At 50.8% G+C, this 21,834-nt stretch overlaps 4 protein-coding genes across 11 annotated transcripts; 2 read left to right on the top strand and 2 right to left on the bottom strand.

The window, feature by feature from the left end:
* Positions 1 to 655: 655 nt before the first annotated feature.
* On the top strand, positions 656 to 9,774 carry SLC37A4 (solute carrier family 37 member 4). 3 transcript variants are annotated; one of them, XM_086678931.1, is made up of 10 exons: positions 656 to 751; positions 1,924 to 2,269; positions 3,138 to 3,370; positions 3,683 to 3,926; positions 4,440 to 4,598; positions 4,842 to 4,927; positions 5,452 to 5,565; positions 5,783 to 5,848; positions 6,186 to 6,324; positions 9,356 to 9,774. In XM_086678931.1, the coding sequence occupies exons 2-10, from the start codon at positions 2,122 to 2,124 to the stop codon at positions 9,439 to 9,441; spliced, it is 1,275 nt and encodes a 424-aa protein (XP_086535057.1). In that variant the 5' UTR covers positions 656 to 751; positions 1,924 to 2,121; the 3' UTR covers positions 9,442 to 9,774. The 3 variants fall into 3 exon arrangements, with proteins under 3 accessions (XP_086535057.1, XP_025783927.1, XP_025783928.1); XM_025928142.2 differs by lacking the exon at positions 9,356 to 9,774 and adding an exon at positions 6,447 to 7,184 and having other exon boundaries at positions 657 to 751; XM_025928143.2 differs by lacking the exons at positions 5,783 to 5,848; positions 9,356 to 9,774 and adding an exon at positions 6,447 to 7,184 and having other exon boundaries at positions 658 to 751.
* TRAPPC4 (trafficking protein particle complex subunit 4) lies at positions 8,044 to 11,096 on the bottom strand. Of its 3 annotated transcripts, none has more exons than XM_025928018.2 (5): positions 10,858 to 11,096; positions 10,520 to 10,694; positions 9,412 to 9,515; positions 8,670 to 8,796; positions 8,044 to 8,388 (listed from the first exon to the last, which is right to left on the bottom strand). In XM_025928018.2, exons 1-5 carry the CDS (start codon positions 11,030 to 11,032, stop codon positions 8,310 to 8,312), a joined length of 660 nt encoding a protein of 219 aa, XP_025783803.1. In that variant the 5' UTR covers positions 11,033 to 11,096; the 3' UTR covers positions 8,044 to 8,309. The 3 variants fall into 3 exon arrangements, with proteins under 3 accessions (XP_025783803.1, XP_086535061.1, XP_086535062.1); XM_086678935.1 differs by having other exon boundaries at positions 11,016 to 11,039; XM_086678936.1 differs by lacking the exons at positions 9,412 to 9,515; positions 10,858 to 11,096 and having other exon boundaries at positions 10,520 to 10,653.
* Positions 11,097 to 11,379: 283 nt separating this feature from the next.
* On the top strand, positions 11,380 to 13,646 carry RPS25 (ribosomal protein S25). Its single transcript, XM_025927972.2, has 5 exons — positions 11,380 to 11,520; positions 11,754 to 11,849; positions 12,394 to 12,577; positions 13,402 to 13,500; positions 13,594 to 13,646. The coding sequence occupies exons 1-4, from the start codon at positions 11,518 to 11,520 to the stop codon at positions 13,494 to 13,496; spliced, it is 378 nt and encodes a 125-aa protein (XP_025783757.1). The 5' UTR covers positions 11,380 to 11,517; the 3' UTR covers positions 13,497 to 13,500; positions 13,594 to 13,646.
* Positions 13,610 to 20,459, bottom strand: CENATAC (centrosomal AT-AC splicing factor). 4 transcript variants are annotated; one of them, XM_025927970.2, is made up of 12 exons: positions 20,271 to 20,459; positions 19,979 to 20,142; positions 19,471 to 19,569; positions 17,203 to 17,334; positions 17,010 to 17,076; positions 16,872 to 16,934; positions 16,478 to 16,542; positions 16,225 to 16,330; positions 15,259 to 15,289; positions 14,118 to 14,207; positions 13,911 to 14,043; positions 13,610 to 13,824 (listed from the first exon to the last, which is right to left on the bottom strand). In XM_025927970.2, the coding sequence occupies exons 1-12, from the start codon at positions 20,388 to 20,390 to the stop codon at positions 13,752 to 13,754; spliced, it is 1,143 nt and encodes a 380-aa protein (XP_025783755.1). In that variant the 5' UTR covers positions 20,391 to 20,459; the 3' UTR covers positions 13,610 to 13,751. The 4 variants fall into 4 exon arrangements, with proteins under 4 accessions (XP_025783755.1, XP_025783756.1, XP_086535059.1 ...); XM_025927971.2 differs by lacking the exon at positions 17,203 to 17,334 and having other exon boundaries at positions 20,271 to 20,458; XM_086678933.1 differs by lacking the exons at positions 13,610 to 13,824; positions 13,911 to 14,043 and having other exon boundaries at positions 15,259 to 15,353.
* Positions 20,460 to 21,834: the final 1,375 nt, after the last annotated feature.

The following is a 21,834-nucleotide window of genomic DNA, read 5'->3' on the forward strand; positions in this document are numbered from 1 at the left end:
GGTAAGAAACTGGGGTTCGTAGAAATTATTACCCAAGGTCACATTGTTAAAATGTAATGGGTCCAGGATTAGAATTTAAGGTTTATTCCTGGCCAGGCACTTTATTTTTTATTTATTTATTTTTTTTAACATTTATTTATTTTTGAGACAGAGCATGAACGGGGGAGGGGCAGAGAGAGAGGGAGACACAGAATTGGAAGCAGGCTCCAGGTTCTGAGCCATCAGCCCAGAGCCTGACGCGGGGCTCGAACTCACGGACCGCGAGATCGTGACCTGAGCCGAAGTCGGACGCTCAACTGACTGAGCCACCCAGGCGCCCCTGGCCAGGCACTTTAAACACCCCGTGTATTTTGTCTTAACTTTGTCCCCAGCAGTCTGATTACAAATCAACTGTTCATACTGTATTTATTGAAGACCGCTTTAATTTCTTACAGAAAAGACTGTGCTCTCTGCAAGGCCTTTTCCAGACTGTTAACGCGGAACAGTGATTGGTAGTGGGAGGCGCTCACTAAAAACTGGTATGTTGAATGCCATCGGTTAAAGAAGGGACCTACGAGTCCAGCCCCTAAGGGGCGCTGTTCTCACCCAAGGACCAGTACTACGGGCAGCTTTGGACTACACCCTTGGAGGTGGACTTGGCTCTCAGCCAGCTAGGCGCAGGCGGAGGCCCCGCCCCCTAGCGAGCGCATGCGCATGCGCATGCGGTCCCGCCTCCGGGCTCTGTCCTATTCCGGCTCCCGCCTGCGTGCAGGTAGCGGGACAAATGCTGGGGAGGGGTGCCACCTGAAGGCGGGGCTGGAGGGGGAGTCTCGGGTCTTGGGGCTCCTTTGTTAGAGCCCCAGTAAAGGTTGCCGTAACTTCCGATCCAAAGCGGAGGTGTTCCTGCAGCTGCCTCTTCTGGGATGAGGGGCAGTTCCTGAGTCTGGGGGCCTCTGAGGCGCTGCTCCGGACCAGCATGCACCTGCTTCTTTTTGTCGCACCAGTCCGGTGTCTCCGTACCTCTCCGGCTGCCGGGTCTGTGGCCTCGCAGCCCGAGTCAGGTGTCCTGGGTAGCTTGAGGACACGGGGCTGGGCAGGTGCCGAGATCCTGCGCCTGGCCCCGTCCTGCTGGGCTGAGCCACTAGGCGCCTGGAGCGAGGAGCCTCCGGGAGACTATGAGCGGTCGCCTGCTCGGCTCTCGCCTACGCCTTCTGCTCCAATTGCTTTCCTAATCGAGCGGAAAAGCCCGGGGGCGTGTTGCCGGGGCCCCAGAACGCTAGCGGGCTCGGCAGTGCAGCCTGAAGTCCGCGGGTGGACCTTCCCGCTCACGGGTCGTGCTGTCACTCGCCCTGCAGCCCCCAGCCAGCCAGAGGGCACCCCACACTGGCGTCATAGAGTAAAGGGACCAGAGGCAGCTGAGTGACCATGACCGCAGGCTTTACAGGGGCTTTCAGTGCAACAGGGGCTTGCGCTGGGAAGTTCCCCTCGCTTACAATTCTGCAACTATCCATAAACAGCTACATCCCGATGTGTGCTAGGCATTGGGAGTTACAGGGCTTGAGTCAGCAGCCCTAAGAAGGCTTGGAAGTGGGGGTATGTGTCTGTGTGTGTGTGTAGAAACTAACCGAGCACCTAGTGCAGTGTCTGGCAACCAGTAAACCTTGGCTGAATGAATGAGAAGGTAGGTGGCTGAGGGAGCAGGGCTAGAGAGGGCAGCTCTGTTTTATCCCACCCCTGCCTCCCCTGGGCTCAGGCAGACAAAAGTAATTAGGTTGAGCCTTTAATCACAGCTGGTTTCACAGGCAGGCGGACAAGGAAGAGCGGAGAAAGGCAGAAATTCTAGGGACACAGCGTGCTGGCTTCTGGGCAGCGCCTCCCTCTGGGACCCCCTCCAGCCCCCACAGATTCTCCGACAGTAATCTCCTGTTTTCTTGTCTCCCTCAGGACACTGGGTTCCCTACGAGCTGCCCCAGGCTTAATGATTGTCCAGAAGGTGGCTATAAAGGGAGCCTGGGAGGCTGGGTGGAGGAGGGAACAGAGAAAGCCTAACTCAGCAGATCTGGTCACTGAGAGAGCCACAGGCAGGAGCTGTGGTCGGAGAGGGCTTCGCGTCTTGGCCACTGGGGCCTGCTCCCTTCCACCATGGCCGCCCAAGGCTACGGCTATTACCGCGCTGTGATCTTCTCAGCCATGTTTGGAGGCTACAGCCTGTACTACTTCAACCGCAAGACCTTCTCCTTTGTCATGCCGTCGTTGGTGGAGGAGATCCCTCTGGACAAGGACGACTTGGGTGAGCCACGGAAGGGCAGGGTGGTGGGCCCTGGGACCCAGGACCCGTAGGACAAGTTGGTGTTGGTGGCAGTGTCGTGCATAAAGGCACGTAGCGTGTGTGGAGCGTCTGCACAGTGGAGGGTAGGGAGAGTCGGCACACGCCGACCGGACTCTGAAAACCATACGCCTGGCTGTGGGCTAAGCACCAGGAGTGTAGTCGATACGCGTCTGATGAGGGCTGCCTATGTGATGTGTGTTTGTGTGCCTGTGACCCACACGCGCCCCCAGAGGTCTGGCTTATTCCGAGTATGTTTAGGGGGCTTCTGGGCATGGTTTCCACACCTCGTGGGTGCGTGCTAAGACCACAGGGTGCACGCTGGCCACTGACGTCGTAAGCAATGGGAACTGGAGACTTGGCACAGAAACTTCACGTGGCCCCGCACGCTACATTTCAGGGGGAATAACGTCCTTGATTCCAATTCTAAGCTCTTTGCCCCATGCCCAGAGGTGGGGGTGACGGAACTGCTAGAAGCCCTGGGTCGGCATCCAGGGTGAGGAGGAAATGTAATCAGGCATGGGTAAATCCCAGGGTGGGGCTGCCCTGTTCTCCCCTTCTTGCCCCCTGACAGCTGCCGCTGGAACTCTCCAGGTTGAAAAGTCAAGGGTCAGCCTGGGGCTAGCGCCGGCGGTGAGGAGGGGTAGCGGCGCCCCCTGAAAGGGTGCTGGGATTCCAACACAGGCTGCTTCTGGTCCCCTTGGAAGGAACCTATCTCACCCTGCCAGGCACCTCTACACACGTGACCCCATGCCTTCCTCCATCCCTCCTGTGCCCTTGCCCTGGCCCCTAACCCCCTAGGTGTGCTGCTTCCTGCTCCCCTCCCCTGCAGGGCTCATCACCAGCAGCCAGTCGGCAGCCTACGCCATCAGCAAGTTTGTGAGCGGGGTGCTGTCTGACCAGATGAGTGCCCGCTGGCTCTTCTCTTCTGGGCTGCTTCTGGTCGGCCTGGTCAACATAGTCTTTTCCTGGAGCTCCATGGTACCTGTCTTTGCTGCTCTCTGGTTCCTCAATGGCCTGGCACAGGGGCTGGGCTGGCCTCCCTGTGGGAAGATCCTGCGGAAGGTGAGTGTCTGCTCCCAAGAAGCCAGTTGAGACTGGTCGAGGGGATACCTACAGGGCATGTGGGAGTACCAGCACTCCCATCCCCGAGCGGGTTCCTCGGGAGTTCCAGTCCAACTCCTGTTGCTCGTCGAGATATTTTAGGAGCTAAACATGGTGGGATCAGGTGGCAGATGAGGGAATTGGCCCTGCCAAGTAGAGGCGCCCTCTTCCTCGTCCCTGTAATGTGAGCTTCTAGGTCTGCCCCTGCCCCACCTGACCCTCACCTTCAACGTGTTTAACGTGGGCACCTACTCTGAACCCTCTGCCCCACAGTGGTTTGAGCCATCTCAGTTTGGCACCTGGTGGGCCATTCTGTCAACCAGCATGAACCTGGCTGGAGGGCTGGGCCCTATCCTGGCAACCATCCTCGCCCAGAGCTATAGCTGGCGCAGCACGCTGGCCCTGTCTGGGGCGCTCTGTGTAGTTGTCTCCTTCCTCTGTCTCCTGCTCATCCACAATGAACCCGCTGACGTTGGGCTCCGGAACCTGGACCCCGCCCCCTCCAAGGACAAGAAGGGTGAGCACGCACCCAAGCCAAATCACTGGGGCACCTTCATCCACCATTCATTTGGCAGACTTTCATTGAGGTCTGGCTGTATGCCTGGCCCTGTGCTAGCCGATGGAGGCAGGGGGAGGGATGGTGGTGGCAAGTTGGTGGGGAGTAAATAAAACTCCGTTCCAAGAGACACTTAAGTACCAGACAAGCAGCAGAGCCAACAAATGCTGTGCGACTCATGTTGTATCCCGGTCCTTCCTCACAGCAGAGCCAGACTTCCCTGTCCTGTCCTGGACAGCATCCTAAGCTTAAGTGGCTTGGGTGCCTTCCTCCATGTGCCCTGGTCCCTGTTTCATTTGCTGAGGCCTATAGAGGAGGGGACAGGGTAGAACAGTGGGTAAAGGGGTGCCTTCCTGCTGGTCCCTGGCTGTGTGGATGGACTCTGGCCCTGTGGCTGGTTAATGAGTGGTGGGGGCTCAGTCGGGGCAGAGCAGCAAGAGTGGAGCCTCAGGCCTGGCCTCCTCCTGCCCCCAGGCTCCTCGAAGGAGGAGAGTACTTTACAGGAGCTGCTGCTGTCCCCCTACCTGTGGGTACTGTCCACCGGCTACCTCGTGGTATTTGGAGTAAAGACCTGCTGTACTGACTGGGGCCAGTTCTTCCTCATCCAGGAGAAAGGACAATCCGTCCTCGTGGGTAAGATGAGTTTGGAATGGGGGTGGGCCTAGGAAGCAGGAGTCAATGAAGGGGATGGGAAGTTCAGGCCCAGCTTCTCTTTATCCCTTCCTTCTTTCCCTGAGGCCAGGCACTACTCAGACAGCTGTGGTCGGTCACCCTTGGGGACCCTGTACCTCTCTGGGTTTAAGCCAGTCTGGGACAACCCCAGTGTGTAACACCCACCCTTCCTTTCCCTCTTCCCACCACAACTCCCTACTCCAGGTAGCTCCTACATGAGTGCCCTGGAGGTTGGGGGCCTTGTAGGCAGCATCGCAGCTGGCTACCTGTCAGACCGGGCCATGGCAAAGGTGAGTGGGCAGACAGGACAGGAAGGAGGAGGGTCCCTTTAAATCTTCCCAGCGTGACTGGGACAGGCACCAGAGAGGCGGGAGCCCTGGGGCACGGGCAGGCTGGCATAAGCCAGTTTAGGTTGGGGGAGGTTGGAATGATTCCAGGCTGCCGCTATTCGCTGGGGGTGTGAAGGTTAAGACTCTTGGGGAAAAGGCTTTAAATGATGTCAAGGAGAGCTGGAATGTCTCTCAGCCTGGCAGTGGGCTTCTCCACAGCCCCAGGAAAACTGGGGTTGAGGAGGAAGCAGGTGCAGCTTGCCAGCACATGTCCCGACCCTGCCCCGTGGGGGAGGAAGGGATGTTGTGGAGTTTGGCCTCTGAACACAACGAGCAGGTCCCGGGGCCTCCCAGAGCTGCCCGGGGCCAAGAGCTGTGGTGGGATTGCCAAAGACCTGTCAGCAGAGGCCCTGCTGTATCAGAGTCCAGGGGTGGAGGTTCTCTGCTGCTTTTAGGCCCTGACATTGCTGGGACTGTATCCACAGGCAGGCCTATCCATCTACGGGAACCCTCGCCATGGCCTGTTGCTGCTCATGATGGCTGGCATGACCGTGTCCATGTACCTCTTCCGGGTCACTGTGACCAGTGACTCCTCCAAGGTAAATAAGGAGGGCCTGGCCCACAGCAGGCACAAGGATGAGAAAGCAAGGGCCGCCGACTCTCAGGCTTCCTCTCCCTGGCTCCACCCTGGCCCAGGCCTTTCTTTGCCTCTCAGATCTCCCTTTCCAGGTCTGTCTTACCTCGTGTCCTCTTTGTACTTTGGTGCCCCTCCTGGACTCGGGACTTGGTTTCCTTTTCTTTCCTGTGCTCCTCTAGGATGTTGCTTTCTGGACTCCAGCTCTTCACCCTCTCGCTGAGCTCACAGGCTTTACGGAGCACGAGGTGCCTTATCTCTGGTTTTCTTCCTGGTTTGTCTTACCCTTGTCCTACTGTCTTCCTTGCCCCTAGCCAATCCAGCTAGCATGAGTTCTGAGAAGAGATAGCATCTAACTTGGAGGGATGGCTTCTGTACCTCCTTTACCTACCCACACAAGCCCTCGGGTTGGCTCGGTGTGGCGCTCACTCCTCTAGCTCTGCCCTGTCCGTTGTATCAGAAAGTGGGGTGAGGGAGGTCATTTCCTGTGTCCTTACTACAGTTATTTGTTCTGTCCTCTGGCAGAGGTAGATAGGTAGGTAGGCTCTCTCAAACTCTGAATGCCACTCTGTGCTGCCCTTGCAGCTCTGGATCCTGGTGTTGGGAGCCCTGTTCGGTTTCTCCTCCTACGGTCCCATTGCCTTGTTCGGAGTTATAGCCAATGAGAGTGCTCCTCCCAACTTGTGCGGCACCTCCCATGCCATTGTGGGACTCATGGCCAACGGTAAGCGGAGTCTCCACCTCACCCCTACTTGTGCCTCGCACTTAAGCCAGCTATAGTCTAGGGCAGGCCCCGCCGGCCCTAGCCTCACAAATGACCCAGACTCTTCCCCTCCTCCTTGGCAGTGGGCGGCTTTCTGGCTGGGCTGCCCTTCAGCACCATTGCCAAGCACTATAGCTGGAGCACAGCCTTCTGGGTGGCCGAAGTGATCTGTGCAGTCAGCACAGTCGCCTTCTTTCTGCTACGAAACATCCGCACCAAGATGGGCCCAGTGCCCAAGAAGGCTGAGTGAAGACAGTACAGGCACCTGTGCATCCTCTCCCACCTGTGGACCTTCCCCTGCACAGGGCTGGGGAGGTGCGGGGGCGGGGAGAAAGAAAGTGGGGCTGCTCCGGCTACCGATGAACCTTGGATCGCCTTTTTTGCTCCTTTTCCCTCGCCCAGGTGGCGCTGGAAGTTATCAGTGGCTAATGAGGTCCCAGCTCCCCATCCTGTGCTCTATTTAAAAGACAACTTTTGTTCTTGGACTTCATTAGCTCCAATTTCCTGCCTTCAAACAGGAAACCCCTACAGTGAGGGAGTCTCCAATACCCTCTTCCTCTCCTGGACCCTGCCCCACCCCCACCCCACCCCACCCCACCCCATCCCCACAAGAGGTGAGGCTCCTCCTGTAGCTGCAGGGCACCAATGGGCCATGATTTCTGCCCTAAGGCCTCTTAGCACACGGTGACTGTTCTTGCCAATACCTCAAGATTCCAGGCAGAGAGGAGGCCATCACTCTCACCAATACCCTGGGAACACCAGGGCCTGGGTGGGAGGGAGGAAGACTTGATAAAGAGATTAAAACTAGATTTGATACTAAACACAGTGAGCCATTCTTTCAAAAGTGGTATTACAGACCAGAGACAGTTTTCCTTGGAAAATATTCTCTTGCTACCTGCTCTTTCCACCCCAAACAGGACAGACTTCATTTCCTTGGAATGGGAGATCTGACGTATACTCCTTTTAGCTTATGTCTCCTTTGCCTTCAACTTTACACTGTATAATTCAATGATCATTTTAGAGATGAAGCTACTGGGTTTCAGACAAATTAAATACTTTGATGGAGGGAATCAGTAAACAGTGGCTTATAATTTTTTTTTTTAATGTTTATTTATTTTTGAGAGAAGGAGATAGAGGGTGAGTAGGAGAGGGCCAGAAAGAGGGGGAAACAAGAATCGGAGGCAGGCTGCAGGCTGTCAGCACAGAGCCCGACACGGGGCTCGAACTCACAAACTGTGAGATCATGACCTGAATTGAAGTCGGCCACTCAACTGACTGAGCCACCTAGGCGCTCCGAACAGTGGCTTATGATAGCATAGTCAGAAAGCCTGGGTTCAAACTCATGCAGTTAGTAATCAGCTTTGAGACTCTGAGGCATAGAGTGTCTGTACCTTGCTAAATCTCTTGTCCATAGGAGAATGTACCCCCTGAGATTAGGGTGAGGTTTAAGTTTGATAAAGCAGTAAAGGCTGGCTATAAACATTTGATAAATATTCCACCATCACCCTAGAAATCAGCAATTCTGGAACTAGACCAAGGTCCTGACTTAAAGCCCCAAGTTCATTCATTTAATGAATACTTATTTTTTTCTATTGGAACATATCTCATCTCAGAATTCTTTTCTCATTCCTGTCTACCCACCAGATCCTTTCCCCCCAAACCATCAATTAGGATAGCAAACACAGATCAAAGGAATGTTTATTTAGCATTTATGGACCTACTCCCTCCATAAATAAGTCTGTACAGAGTTGGGAAATAGGCCCACGATAGACACGGGAGGGCAGAGAGCAGTATTAAGGCTCAGGGATCAGTATGTGTCATCAGGCTCTGCACCCTCCCATTGTCAAGTGCACTAAGGAAGCTGTGAGGATCTCCATCGGAGTGGATACAGCAGACTTCCTGCTGCAGGATCTCTCAAAATTTGGGAGATCCATTGCAGGCTCAGCCTATGACCCAGGTCCAAAAGTTCCAGCCTTCTCTGCCACCTCCAGGGCTAACTTCAGGTTCTGGTCAAACAGCTCACACCTAGGCCAGACCCAAGTGGCACAGATGAGGACAAAGTGTAAAGTCTCAGACTCTTCCCCACTTTGGGTGCCGAGGTAGAGCCAGTGGAAACTCTTCCATGAAGAAGGATATGAACCCCACAGGAAAGTCTTTAGTCTCTCAAAATAGCAAGAAAAGGCTAGTCACTTTTGTTTTATTTGAAAAATAACTCTTCTTACACTTTTGAAAAATATCTTTGGGGAAGAGCACAAAGAGAAGGGCAAGGACGCTTTGACCAATATCTGGGGAGGGCGACTACCTACCTGATAGGCATTTCCAGGGAGTAGAATGGATTCTTGAGGGCAAAGTCTGAGTAAATCTCATAAATCTTTCGGAGAAGAGAATCTATTCCAGCTTGCCTGGGATCTGCCAGTACCACAAACTTGATCCCTGGAGAAGGGCCAGGAATGGTTACCAAAGAGTGGAGAAAAGCAAATAACATCATCCTGTGTGTGTGTAGCATTTTCATAAGCCCATTTTTACTTTTATCCTATTGCTCCGTAAAGCAGGAACACCAAGACTGTGGATCTGTAAGACCAGAGCAGTAACATGACTTTATCACATCACCCAACTGATTGAGACCAAGCTTTGATTTCTAGCTCTGTCACTTAATTCCTAGTCATGTGGTCCCTCGGCAGCAAGTGCCAGGCAGGAAACAAATTCAGGAGGTTTTCAATTATCCCCATTAAGGGAGTGAGGCAATGACATGATCCAAAGGTCATTTCCATTTGGCATTCAAGTTTCATTTGGAAACACTTACCAAAACATGTGCAACATTAAGGTTTTATCTGCACACAAGATAACCATGGCCGAGCGTGCTGGGTGGTGTGGGCAAAACCGGCATCAGATTAAATATTGGTTTTGGAGTTGCAAAACAGACGTGTCCGTGCAATTGTCCCAGGAAAAGCTAACCACCACCCCCTTGCTTACCAAAGTTGTCTCTGGTCAGTCCCTTCCCCCAACCAGCCCCCAGTGCATCCCTTTGGCCTATCTGAAGACGCATACCTGTCAGTGTCTGGAAACAGTGCAGTTTGAACGTGTCGGTCTCCAGCATCTCAATGCCTGAGCTGCCCTGTTCTGGAGACAGCTGGGAACCGATTGCGAACAGCCTATTTGCAAAGGAGGTAAGGTTGGGAATGCACCCCACTGTTTTAAGGGAGGGGTGCTGCTCAAACTTTTCCACTGAAGTAACCCTAGCTGCTGAGGAGTTTACATTACACTCTGAGAGGTCAGAAGAGGCAGTGTGATGGTTTGTGAGTTTGAGCCCCGGGTCAGGTTCTGTGCTGACAGCTCAGCCTGGAGCTTGCTTCAGATTGTGTCTCCCCTCTCTCTGCCCTCCCTCTCTTGCTTGGGAGCTCTCTCTCTCTCTCTCAAAAATAAACAAACATTAAAAAAAAAAAAAAAAAAAGAAGAGGCAGCTTCCTCAATTGCCTAGCAGAAGCACCAAAATTTCTTTAAAATTCATTTGAACTTTGCATGTAGTTTACACTCCTACTCTGCTGTAAAGCATTTTACCTTGAAAGCTTTGGGTGAAATTAACACTGGGAATATGTGCCAGGGTTACTTACCCCATGACTATAATTATCCAGCATATGTCATACTATAGTTGAGAGCAGGAAAAGGTCTTAAAGATCATTTAGTTCAGTTACCTTAAAGACTTAGAAACTAAAGCTGAGGGAAGTTGACTTACACAAGATCACACCATTGCCAGTATTATCTAAAGCCTAGTTATACTGGACTCGTTCTTTTTCTTTTCATAACACAAGAACTGATGACCTAAAAGGAGGCAAAGAGGGGCGCCTGGGTGGCTCAGCTGGTTGAGCGTCCGGCTCTTGGTTTCCGCTCAAGTCACAATTTCCTGGCTCCTGGGTTCGAGCTCTGCATCGGCTCCCTGCTGACACTGCAGAGCCTGCCTGGAATTCACCCTTTCCCTCTCTTTCTGCCCCTCCCTTGCTTGCGCGTGCTCTCTCAAAATAAATAAGCTTAAAAAAAAGAAAAGGCAAAGAAAGATAAGCACTGCTGCTCAGGAGACTTCCCGTAGAACCACACTAATCCAGCTAGCCTAAGGGCCAAGTGAAGGCCAAAAGGCACTAGACAGGGTTGGGGGACTTACGAGTGAAACATGGAGGCCAGCATGAGCTTCTCATTGGAGGTGAGGCGGGGTCGGCCGAACCGAATGGACACCGGGTAATTAGCAGGGTTGCCCAGGTACTCCAGCACCTCTTTCCCATCGGCCGTGTACTTGCCGTTCACGTCCACGCCATTGATGGCCAGCACTGCGTGGCCCACTGTAGAGGTGAAGCTAAGGGTCAACGAAGCCCCAGCGTGGGGACTCCGCTGATGGGACCAGCGACCCGGCCTCACCCCCTCTCCCCCAACCCTACTGCCCAGCAGAGACACCAGCCCACTCCGCAGCACCGGGCCCGCCCATCGGACGCAATCCTAGCCCACCCCGGATGCCGTCGCGCTGGCCGAAGGCAACCAGCACACGCTCGTCGTGCAGCTTGAGCAGCAGATCAAGAGGGTAACTGAAAGTTTTCTCAGCCTCGGCCCGTGGCGCGTAGCTGTCCAACTGGTAGATGAGGCCGCCAGCTTTGTTCACCACGTACACGCTAAAAATCGCCATTGCGGCCGCTGCCCCTCAGAGGCGGGGATTCGGCTTCTTCCAGACGGCCCCGCCCCGGAACCGCAGTCGCGGGACCCGCCCCTTGCCCCCTCCTCCCATCCTCGCAAAGCCGGCGCCTGCGCACTTGTAGCACCACGCTTAGCGGGATCTTGGGGGTAGTTACGGAGGCTGGCAGATTGTTTTCTCTCTTTATTAGTTTCCAGGACCAGGGGATAGCGACGTGTGACTACCTCACAACTAGCGGCAAAGTCCAAAAGGCCGCGGACACTGTTCGGGGTGCGCGGCTGGGGAACGACAACCACCCTCCCTACTGCCCGCTGGACGAAGGGGCTGGACCTACGACCTTCCGTCGCTGGCTCCGCCCCTTGCCCCGGAAACGCTTGCTGAGGGTGGAGGTTTCTGGGCCCGTGCGTGAGCGCCGCTTCCTTTTTTGTCCGACATCTTAGCGAGGCTGCGGTGTTGGCTGTTGCTCTCTGAGCTTCGCTATGGTGAGCTCTTCCGAGTGGGAAACTGGTGCGGCTGTGAGAGCCGGGAAGCGCCGGGACGGGGTGGAGGCGGCACCAGACGCAGAGCCCCAGACTTGCCGGGCTGCTTCGGGCGGGCGGGGGGATTGCTTCACCCATGTGCTCAGGTAGTGAGGTTTGGGCGGGGTGGGGGCGCCGTTGCAGAGGGAGCGTGGGGCTGCCGTGTGATCTGGCTGCGTTCTCCCTTTTCCGCACAGCCGCCCAAGGACGACAAGAAGAAGAAAGATGCCGGGAAATCGGCCAAAAAAGACAAAGACCCAGTGAACAAATCTGGGGGCAAGGCCAAAAAGAAGGTAGGCGTGGAGTCCTCCAAGAGTGGGAGACACTGGGGACGCCGGGCCCGTGTAGCTGTAGTAATAAATGACGTGTATAGCAAATGGCTTTTACGGTTGTGGCGTCTGGAGTCCGAGGACTAGAATTGCGCTCTCAAACCGTTTTGTGTTTGGAAGAATGGGGTGGTACACACTAAGTGTGAATGTAGTCTGATGGTCACGTGGTGTTCTTTTAATTGGTTTAGTGGGGCTTAGCCTACACCCGAAACTCTTGCAGATGTGTTCGGGGGTGGTTGTTTTTTTTCTTTTTAATCTAACTTATCTTGGATAACGTAAATGGCAATGGGGTCTTTTTTTTGTATCTTGGTTTCAGATTACTTGAATCTTCGTTTGCAGAATTGCTGTAAATTCTAAATTTCGTAGATTTCTGCAGGGCAAGAACAGACAACTTTGCAGTATATTCCTATGGCCATGGAAAAAAAGTTGCGGTGACACAGATGGTTTGGTGAGGGAAAGAGTAATTTCTTCCAGGGAACGCTGACTGTCCTTTTTCTTTTGGGAGCAGAAGTGGTCCAAAGGCAAAGTTCGGGACAAGCTCAATAACCTGGTCTTGTTTGATAAAGCAACGTACGACAAACTCTGTAAGGAAGTTCCCAATTATAAGCTTATAACTCCAGCTGTCGTTTCTGAGAGACTGAAGATTCGAGGTTCCCTGGCCAGGGCAGCCCTTCAGGAGCTCCTTAGTAAAGGTGAGAGGGATAAATCGTACTAGTGTGCTTTTGCATGTAAAACTGGCCTGACCATGTTAGCCATCTTAAATGTGTTTTTTACTGGAATTTATTAAAACGGGCACAGGCTAACCAGTGATTGTAATATTCTAACATGCTATCTCTAGGGTAGACCTCAAAGCGGGGTTCTTGGCCAGTTTTGTGTCATGTACCTCTTTGTCATTTTGGTGAAGCACAAGGATTTCTTGTGTTCTCAAGTGAATAAATCCACTTTAAGAGTTACAGAATAGGGGCATCAGTTGGTTAAGCATCCAACTCCTAATTTCGGGTCAGGTTGTGATCTCCTAGTTCATGGGAGGCTTTGGGCTTATGCTAACAGTGCAGAGCCTGCTCGAGATTCTCTCCCTCTCCTTTCTCTGTTCACACTCTCTTGGTCTCTCTCAAAATACAGAGTTACAGAAGTAACCCAAATGTAGTGAAATACAGTTACTAAAATATTAAAAGCTTTGATAGTAAATCCTTTTTTATTTCTGTGTTTTAAAAATCGAGTGGTGGGTCTACTCATAGTCTCACTTTAATAGGAGTATATATATTTTAAGCCCCTGGAGTGTCTAGTATGGAAATATAGTGACTTTTAAGTTTTATTAAAGTGCAATAAGGGTAATCATCCCAAGAGCAGATAGTGGGTCCCTCATTTAGAAAGGATAAATCAGATTATCACCAAGAAACATAGGCATGCTTGCCTTTGTTATTAAACTCTCATGCTCAAATTCAGTATTTCTCATGTCTGTGAAGTATTTATTTCATAGGATTATGTGAAAACCTTATCCTTATTTTCTCCCCAGGACTTATTAAACTCGTCTCAAAGCACAGAGCTCAAGTAATTTACACCAGAAACACCAAGGGTGGAGATGCCCCAGCTGCTGGTGAAGATGCATGAACAGGTAGGCAAGAACCTACGGGCTCATGGTATAGAAAGTCTACATCCCCCTGCTACATAAGGCTTTATAATTGTGATTTTTCTTTTTCTTTTGCAGATTCCACCACCAACTGTACATTTTGGAAAATAAAACTTTATTAAATCAAATAAGTGGGTATGTGTCTTTTCCTAAGAAAAGCAGTTACAAAGGATAAGAGAGAAGAGCAGGTATGGGTTGTTGGCTTGGCTTTGTGCCTCATGGTGGTTGGAAAAGTATCAGGAAACATTTGGCTTTTTTTCTTTATGTGACTGTTTGCTCCTTGCCGCAGCTTCTGTTTTAAATTGATGTCTGAAAGAAAGTGAAGGGTTAACAGGATGAAGGCTGAGATCTCTCCAAAGGGGTAGTGGGTTGGGGTCCTGGCACTGGGCCCATACCTAGATTGCCAGCGGCGTCCATTATTCCAGACGCGGCCGAAAGAGGGCAGCCAGCCTACACTGGTGCTGGTGTTGTGATCAAAGTTGGCACCAACTCTGTCTGGGGGGAGTTTCTTCAATTTCTGTTTTTCTTCTGCAAAGAAGTAAACAGTTTTATTTGAGTAGGGAAACTTAACCCATTCCCACTCTGGAATTTTTTTTACTTACTTTCTTTAAGAAATTCTTCATAGGAGGGCCCTATTTGTTGGTTTCCAGAGCTGTATTCCTCATCTTGGACCATCCAGGGAGGTGTAGCTCCTGGAAAAGACCCATTCAGCAGAAATTAAGGCACTCTAAGTTTTAGGCTACTGTGAAACTGCCCTAGGTAAAAGCTCTTAACTGATTGATAACTAGAAATGTTCAAAAACAAGACTCAGGACCTTGGGAAGTTGAGGGCCCTGGACTAATTTAAAGCAACACACCTTACATGTGATATGATGTGCTGATACTTAATACCTTTGTTGAGGCATAACTGACATACAGCTGCACACATTGAAAGTGTACAATCTGAAAAGAAAAACCTTTAGAAATATTTCCTGTACCTCCCCATATCCCTTTTCACAGCCCCAGGGAACCATGGGTTTGCTTCTGTTACTCTAGTTTGCATTTTCTAGGACGTACCTGGTTTTGGTCTGGCTTCTCTAACAGTTTTGAGATTTATCTATGCTGCACATAACAATTCCTTCCTTGTTGGGCACTACTCTGTCGTTGCTTTGTTGAGGGGCGTATGGGTTGTTTTCAGCTTGGAGGTACTGCAGATAAAGCTGTGACCATGTGTGTTGCAAGCCTGTGTGCAGGTAAGCTTTCTTTTATCTTGTAATGTCTGTATCCTATAACAGTGGGTATGTGTTTAACTTTTTAAACTCCTGAGCCATTTTCCAATTGGTTCTGCTATTTTACATTCCTGATAGCAGTATATGAGCGTTAACACAGTCCATCTTTAATTTTAGCCACTCTGATGAGCATCTTTTTACATGACTTCTGAGTTTTGAGAGTTCTTCATGTATTCAAGATACAACTCTATCTTGTTATCCACAAGATAGTACTCCATACTGTACTTTAAAATTTTTTCTAAATTTACTTTGAGATAATGCGAGTAAGGGAAGGGCAGAAAGGGGGAGAGAAAGAAACCCAAGTAGGTTTTGCACTGTCAGTGCAGAGCCCCACATGGGGCTCAAACTCACAAAATGAGATCATGACCTGAGCTTAACTGACTGAGCCACCCAGGGGCCCCCGGTAGTACTTAATCAGTTTTATTCTTTAAAATAATTGTTTCTTACCATCTGAGAAACACTGCCTTAGGCCTTACCTGAGTGGATATTACCAATTCCTGGCGTGTCCTGTAGTTAGAAATGGAGGGGAAAAATTCCAGATGAGCAGCCAGGACAGGGTGGATACTCCTAGCTAGAGAAATGACAAACCACAGGAGGGGGGGAGGGGTAGTGGAAGCACTACAAGTGCTAGTTCTGGTTTGATGTTAAATCCTAAGAGCACAGATAACTGAGAAACAGTCTTGTCCTCAAGAGACTTCTGGGTCTCTGTAATGAAGATGTCCAAAAGTAGAATGCCTGCTAGATGCCGGTAAGCAAAACCCTTTACTCACAGGGCATATGTATCGTAGGGGAAGAGAATTAAGCATAAATCACACATTATATTTGCAGCTTTTTACATGGTACTAAGTACATTTATAACAGGCAACCTGTTCAGATAATCATTCCATGAAAAGGTGACATTTGAACTAGGCTGAAGGAAGGTAAACATTATTTAAAGCAATGATAACTACATGTGCAAAAACAGGAAGCACAATATGGCTGGCGTATACAACATAAGAATAGGTGAAGCAGTGACTTTCTGTGTTTGGGACAGGAGTGCAGGAGGAATAGAAACTTGCGGGAAAGTATATGTATCTGGAGGCCATCTTCCAGTCAGGTAATAAAACAAACCTTGTTGACAGGAGGTAGGAGATGGAAGAGTTAACTCATCCACAGTTAATAGAATAATAGAATGGTAGAGGTTAGCTTCAAGTGCTTATGGGATATTTATAGATATCCTACATTGAGTGGGACTTGGGGGTTCTGCAAAGGATGAGATCTAGGCATTGGGGCAAAGGTGTGATGAGATCACTGGAGGGTGAGGAAATGTGTCTGAGAACATACTATGGAACAACACAGAAAAGAAGGTAGGAAGGGTTAGAATAGGTACAAAACCCAGGAGAGAGGGGTGTCCTGGGAACTAAGGGGGCATTGGCCCTGCCTGGCTGGCTTATCCATTGTACCTGATGGCCAATGAATGTCAAAGGTTGTCCTGTTTCCATCCAGTCAAGCTCCGGGGCTGGTGGCAGGTCCAAGTAGGAAGGCTGCTGTGAGGCGGAGGCCACTTGACTGAAAAAGACAGACAGGAGCCAGGCTGGCAGATGAGGTCCTTGAGCCATGAGGATGGCACAGATGAACTTTGTTCCCATTTCCCAGCCAGAAAGTTACAGAAGGCTCTAACATGTCAGACTCAACAAGAGTCCTTATCAAGTTTACCTGTTGGTCCCTTTCCAGCTTCCAAGCGCTGAAGAGCCTTCTTCTGGGTCTGGCACTGCCTGAGGCTGAGTTTGATTCAGGAAAAATAAATGTGTCTAGGACCCTTTAACAGTCTGTCTTGGCCATGCTCCCACCCTTCAGAAGGAAACTAGCATACGGAGGGTACTGTCCTCGCAAACTTCCCTCCGTCCCTCCCCCCTTCCCTGCCTTGCCCACATTGCCACTGACAAGGCCTGCCCCCCCCGGCAGACAGTTAAGGGAATTCAAGCTGAGCAGATGAAGCATGGAGTCCATGAGTTCTCTTAGAAGAGCTGGTAGGTGAAATGCTGGACCTGGGAGAACCAGGGATCAAATGGATTTGGATACTGCTCTGGCTCCTCCGAGGGAAACCAACCTCTAAGACAGACCGAACCAGCTCCTGCCGGCTGTGCTCCACCTCACGGATCTGAGCTGCCATCTGTGGGAGAGAGGCTGCTTAGCTAGGTACAAGGTCGTAAGGTTGGGTCCTCCAGAGGCCTTTCTTTTAACTCACCTCTTTGATTACTTCATCCTCTTTTTCCTCATAGGAATCCAAACCTTTCACCATGGATTTCTTGAATCTAAAGAAAAAGGGCAAGTCAGCCAAGAACTCCAATCCCTGCCAGTTATGAAAAGACCTTCAGATCACTTTTTCTTTAAATTTTGGTAATTTCAAAATCAAAATAGAACAAAGAACACCAATGTACCTTTCAACCAGATTCACTGCTAACATTTTGCCATACTGGCTCCACTTCTCTTCTATGCAAACATTTCCTTTTTCCAAGTCAAAAATGGGCTTTAGAACATCATGAGACTTAACTGAAAACTTCGGCATGCACCTAAGAACAGGAAGAGCCTAAGATACCATGAAACCATTACCATACGTAAGAAAATCAATGATCAGAGCACCTGGGTGCTCAGGTAAAGGTCCGACTCTTGATTTCAGCTCAGGTCATGATCTCGTGGTTTTGAGATCGAGCCCTGCACTGGGCTCTGTGCTGAGCATGGAGCCTGCTTGGGATTCTCTCCCTCTCCCCAACCCCCAACGTGCACATGTGTACTCAAAACATTTTTTTAAAAAAATCAATTATCCTTTTTGATCAATTATCCTTTTGAATTGGTCCATATTTGGAACACCACCAATATACTTGCAGTTGTTTTTATCTTACATACACATGTAAAGGTATCAGAATAATACCAATACTACTGATACCACTATCACAAAAAAACTAAGCCAGCCTCAATTTCTTTGCAGTTTTTTAGTCCTTAGAAAATAGCCTTCTTGAGGGTATATGGTCAGAATTTTGTGTTCAAGTTACTTAAATTCTTACTCTTTTGTGATACCAATTTATATACAGCTATGATAACTTGTCACTGTTTGCAATTAATTTTAGGATTTGCTTTCTGGCCTGATTTGAGTATGTAAAACTCTGAGGGAATGGCTCTACCACGGTGCCCTGGCAGCCCTGTGCCTATCCATACGGGCGAAGCCTAGAACTGTAGCATCAGAGTCTTAGCCGAACGCTTGTGTGATGCCCCTGGAATACAAGAGGATGGGAGAGCTGAAAAGCTGCTGTGGGGCCATCTGCCACTCACCTCCCGATCTCCCCCAACACCCCCAGGCTGTCATGAGAGTCTGTCATCACCTCCGGGCTCTGATGGCAGTATGCTGCTTTCTGCCCACTCAGATTAAAGCTGTAGGCCAGACTGGGCTCCCCAGCAGCAGGGTGTCCCATGCTCACGCTGCAGTTAGCTAGCTCTTTTTGTTTCAGAGTGGTTCTTTCTGGTGGGTGGGGCAAGGACCTGGGAAGTCGGCACTTGAGGTGTATTCTTTTTGCTGTGTATGTAATGAACAGTCTAAAGAAGGCTCATGGTATCTTTACTGGTCAAATTAGGCTTGGTTTTGCCTTGTGTGTGTGACCTTGAAATTTATAAGATGCAGAAGTCAAAACTAATAAAAAGTTCAGGGGCGCCTGGGTGGCTCAGTGGGTTAAGCGTCCGACTTCAGCTCAGGTCATGATCTCACGGTTCGTGGGTTCGAGCCCCGCATCAGGCTCTGTGCTGACAGCTCAGAGCCTGGAGCCTGTTTCAGATTCTGTGTCTCCCTCTCTCTCTCTGCCCCTCCCCCACTTGCACTCTGTCTCTCTCTGTCCCAAAAACAAATACACATTAAAAAAAAAAAGTTCAAAGTGTCCATCCTCGCAATTCTCAATTATAACCTTTTCTGCTCAGCTATCCTTTATTCACCCACCAAAACCATCTGGAGCTGGGTCAGGATCTAAGGAGTGAGTGCTTTTTGGCCTCAGTTTCCCATCTCCTGCCTGTATGAACCACAGATTTGAAGGCAAGGTGGTAAGTTTTAGGCATTTCTTATCATCCCCTTATCATTCTCCACACTGAGAAGAACAGACATGAGTTTTTTTGTAACTTTGGCTCTGGGATCCCCTTGGGCTCTGTACCCCATAATCTCAATATAGTCCCAATAGACGTAGTGTGAGGCTGCCTGTGTCCTCTTCCTGAAGCAGTCAGCACTCACCCCCACTCCGTGCTGACCAGCTTCCTGCACTCCAGTTTCTCAGGGTCCTTCAGAGGCCAGTTAAAACAGTCTAAAACTATTGACACTGGGGAGTACCAGTTTCTTGCACACTATAATAAAGCCTGTTCTATTTCTAAAGGACTTTATCTTCTCTGTACCACGCATTTAAATGGTTGGTTATAGTCAATTTTTGTTATATACTATTCTCCATTTGCTAACGGCATTGTAAATCCCACCCCCCCCAAGTAGATACAAACCTTTCAAGGACTGTCATACTTTTGTGTCCAGTATAGTGCCTGGCACCATGAGTGCTATGAAAACGATAGATACTTATGAAGTCCCTACTGAATTTTCCAATTAGTAGAGGAAGCTCTAGAACCTGACACAGACCCAGAGAAGCCCTATTCTGTTAGTTCACCTTTCATTACCAATGACTTACCGTGCATAGTCTTGGGAGGAGATCAGAAACTTCTCTTTCATCTGGAACTCTGCCTTGTTCTCCCACCAGAATCTGTTGGTTGCTTTCTTGTGCTCCGGGCTGAGAAGGAAGGAATAATCTCAATGATCTATTACAAAATATTACTCAGCTATGCAGACATCAGATACGTAGTGTACACTGACATCGGGGTTTCTGCCTCTGGGCAAGGCTGACGATACTGTTATCAGTCTCTTCCAGATGTCCAGTCTCCCTCTTCCAAGAAAAATAGAGGCATCTGATAGACGATGGGAGGTAATGCCGAGCCAGCTACCCAGCTGGTTTTCCCACCACTACCACTGGGGCCATGCAAGCCATAAACCCTTCTACCCCTAAAGAATGCAATGCCTAAAGGTGACTCAATCTACCCTCATCAAACCATCAAAGCGTTCTTCCTCTCCCCCACTCCTAAACCCTCCCTCCCACACAAGTAGGCGAGTGGGCTGGATGAGGCTCCCAGGCCGCTTCTCACCTGGCCAGATGCTCCAGCAGCCCCCCGTGCAGCACGGTCAGGTTTCCGTGGCTCAGGTGTTTCCGCACCTCACGGCCGCAGCACAGGCACCAGCAGCACCGGTCGTGCTCCGGCACGTAACGCTCCACCTGAGCGGCGCGGATGGCTTTGCGGGCGGCCTCCACCTGCGGCGGGGAGAGGCCGTGTAGGACCCCAGGGGTCCCCCCGCACCCCACACCCTCGCGCTCTCACCGCAAGGCCCGCATCCCCGCCCCCAGGCGGTCCGCGGCCCCCTTCCGCCTCCCGCCCGCACCTGGGGCAGGAGCCGCTCCAAAGCCTCCTTCAGCTGCCGCTGGTGCTTGCGACTATACACGTGTCCGCGACCACAGAAGAAGGTCTGGCGGCACAGAGGACAACGCTGCGCGGGCGCCATGGGCCCAAGACTGGATACCCGCGACGACCTGCCGATCTCCGGCCATTCGGTGACCCCTGACCCCTCGGGGGCGGGGCGAACCCAGCGGCCCCTGCGGCCCCCAGCGGCCGGCAGGCGCCACTGCAGGCCCTTCTGCGGCTGCGCGAGTCCTTTCCGGGGCTCCCCGTAGGCGCGCAGACCCAGCCATCCTCAAGATCCCCAGATGCCGTCTACCTAGAAAAAGTGGCAGCACCACTGTACAGATGCACGGAAAGGACACACGCAACAGGTGACACCGCAGGACCACAAATCGCACGCATGTCGGGGCATCGTCAAGGACCCGCATCAGACACCGCAACAAATCATAACTAGTATTATTAGGGTGCTCACTAATGTCCAGAGCTTTACATTACCTGCCTAACCTGATCCAAACAATGTGACGCACTTTATCTTCTTCTACCGGCATTTTACAGATGGGAAAACAGGCACGGACAGAAAGGAACTTTGTGGAAGGTTGCACAGGTGTTAAGCGTCAAAGGCAGCACCTTGGGTTTCAGTGTTCATCAGTACCAGCTGGCAGTAAGGAATACATGCTGGAGGTGGCCTTAATTTAAGACCTAATCACAGCTGTACCCTTGCGGGGTATTCTGAGCAGCTGTTCCTGTAAAGGGGAAGCTATAAAGGGTACAGAATCATGGCTGAGGGTTAACAGACATTTTTATTCTGTAAACATGCTCATCTGGTGGAATTTTCATTCTTTACAAGCTGCTTTTCCCAGAAAGAACAGCCTTCCTGTCTGTCCTGCTCCCCTAAGCCTGAGGGTCTAAGGTGAATTGCTCCCTTACATGGCTGGAATCCCCAGGCTGTGATCTCCACCTTAGAGCACCCCCCCAAAAAACCTGAGGCCCAGCGCAGACCTTACTTACATAATGCGTAATGTGCCTGGGTGGCTCTGTCCGTTAAGGGTCCAACTTCAGCTCAGGTCATGATTTAGCTGTGAGTTCGAGCCCCACGTGGGGTTCTCTGCTGTCAGCACAAGGCCCGCTTCCGATTCTTCATTCCCCACGCTCTCTGCCCCTCCCCACCCTCTCTGCCCCTCCCCCGCTGGCACGCATGCACATGCGTGCTCTCTCTCAAAAATAAACATTAAGGGGCGCCTGGGTGGCTCAGTCGGTTAAGCGTCCGACTTCAGCTCAGGTCACGATCTCGCGGTTTGTGAGTTCGAGCCCCGCGTCGGGCTCTGGGCTGATGGCTCGGAGCCTGGAGCCTGCTTCCGATTCTGTGTCTCCCTCTCTCTCTCTGCCCCTCCCCCGTTCATGCTCTGTCTCTCTCTGTCCCAAAAATAAATAAATGTTAAAAAAAAATTAAAAAAATAAATAAATAAACATTAAAATAAAAAAAAAATTAGAATGTGCCAGACAGAGGCACCTGGGTGGCTCAGTCATTTAAGTGACTGACTCTTGAT

The sequence above is a fragment of the Puma concolor genome, chromosome D1 (genome assembly GCF_028749965.1).
Source record: "Puma concolor isolate L17-30 chromosome D1, mPumCon1.1.hap2, whole genome shotgun sequence".
Classification (NCBI taxonomy): domain Eukaryota; kingdom Metazoa; phylum Chordata; class Mammalia; order Carnivora; family Felidae; genus Puma; species Puma concolor.

What these genes read in the sequence shown, in the direction of transcription:
- RPS25 (XM_025927972.2), top strand. An exon ending in GGGGCAAGGCCAAAAAGAAG is followed by an intron (nt 11,850 to 12,393) that starts GTAGGCGTGGAG and finishes TTTTGGGAGCAG; the next exon opens with AAGTGGTCCAAAGGCAAAGT. An exon ending in TCAGGAGCTCCTTAGTAAAG is followed by an intron (nt 12,578 to 13,401) that starts GTGAGAGGGATA and finishes TTTTCTCCCCAG; the next exon opens with GACTTATTAAACTCGTCTCA.
- TRAPPC4 (XM_025928018.2), bottom strand. Translation starts at nt 11,032, where the DNA reads ATGGCGATTTTTAGCGTGTACGTGGTGAACAAAGCTGGCGGCCTCATC. An exon ending in CTGGCCTCCATGTTTCACTC is followed by an intron (nt 9,516 to 10,519) that starts GTAAGTCCCCCA and finishes CTTTGCAAATAG; the next exon opens with GCTGTTCGCAATCGGTTCCC. An exon ending in CTGTTTCCAGACACTGACAG is followed by an intron (nt 8,797 to 9,411) that starts GTATGCGTCTTC and finishes GCCCTTCTCCAG; the next exon opens with GGATCAAGTTTGTGGTACTG.
- CENATAC (XM_025927970.2), bottom strand. Translation starts at nt 20,390, where the DNA reads ATGGCGCCCGCGCAGCGTTGTCCTCTGTGCCGCCAGACCTTCTTCTGT. An exon ending in TGACATTCATTGGCCATCAG is followed by an intron (nt 15,290 to 16,224) that starts GTACAATGGATA and finishes TTCTAACTACAG; the next exon opens with GACACGCCAGGAATTGGTAA. An exon ending in TGAAGAATTTCTTAAAGAAA is followed by an intron (nt 14,044 to 14,117) that starts GTAAGTAAAAAA and finishes ACTTCTTTGCAG; the next exon opens with AAGAAAAACAGAAATTGAAG.
- SLC37A4 (XM_025928142.2), top strand. Translation starts at nt 2,122, where the DNA reads ATGGCCGCCCAAGGCTACGGCTATTACCGCGCTGTGATCTTCTCAGCC. An exon ending in TGACCAGTGACTCCTCCAAG is followed by an intron (nt 5,566 to 5,782) that starts GTAAATAAGGAG and finishes GTGCTCCTCTAG; the next exon opens with GATGTTGCTTTCTGGACTCC. An exon ending in TGTGGGACTCATGGCCAACG is followed by an intron (nt 6,325 to 6,446) that starts GTAAGCGGAGTC and finishes CCTCCTTGGCAG; the next exon opens with TGGGCGGCTTTCTGGCTGGG.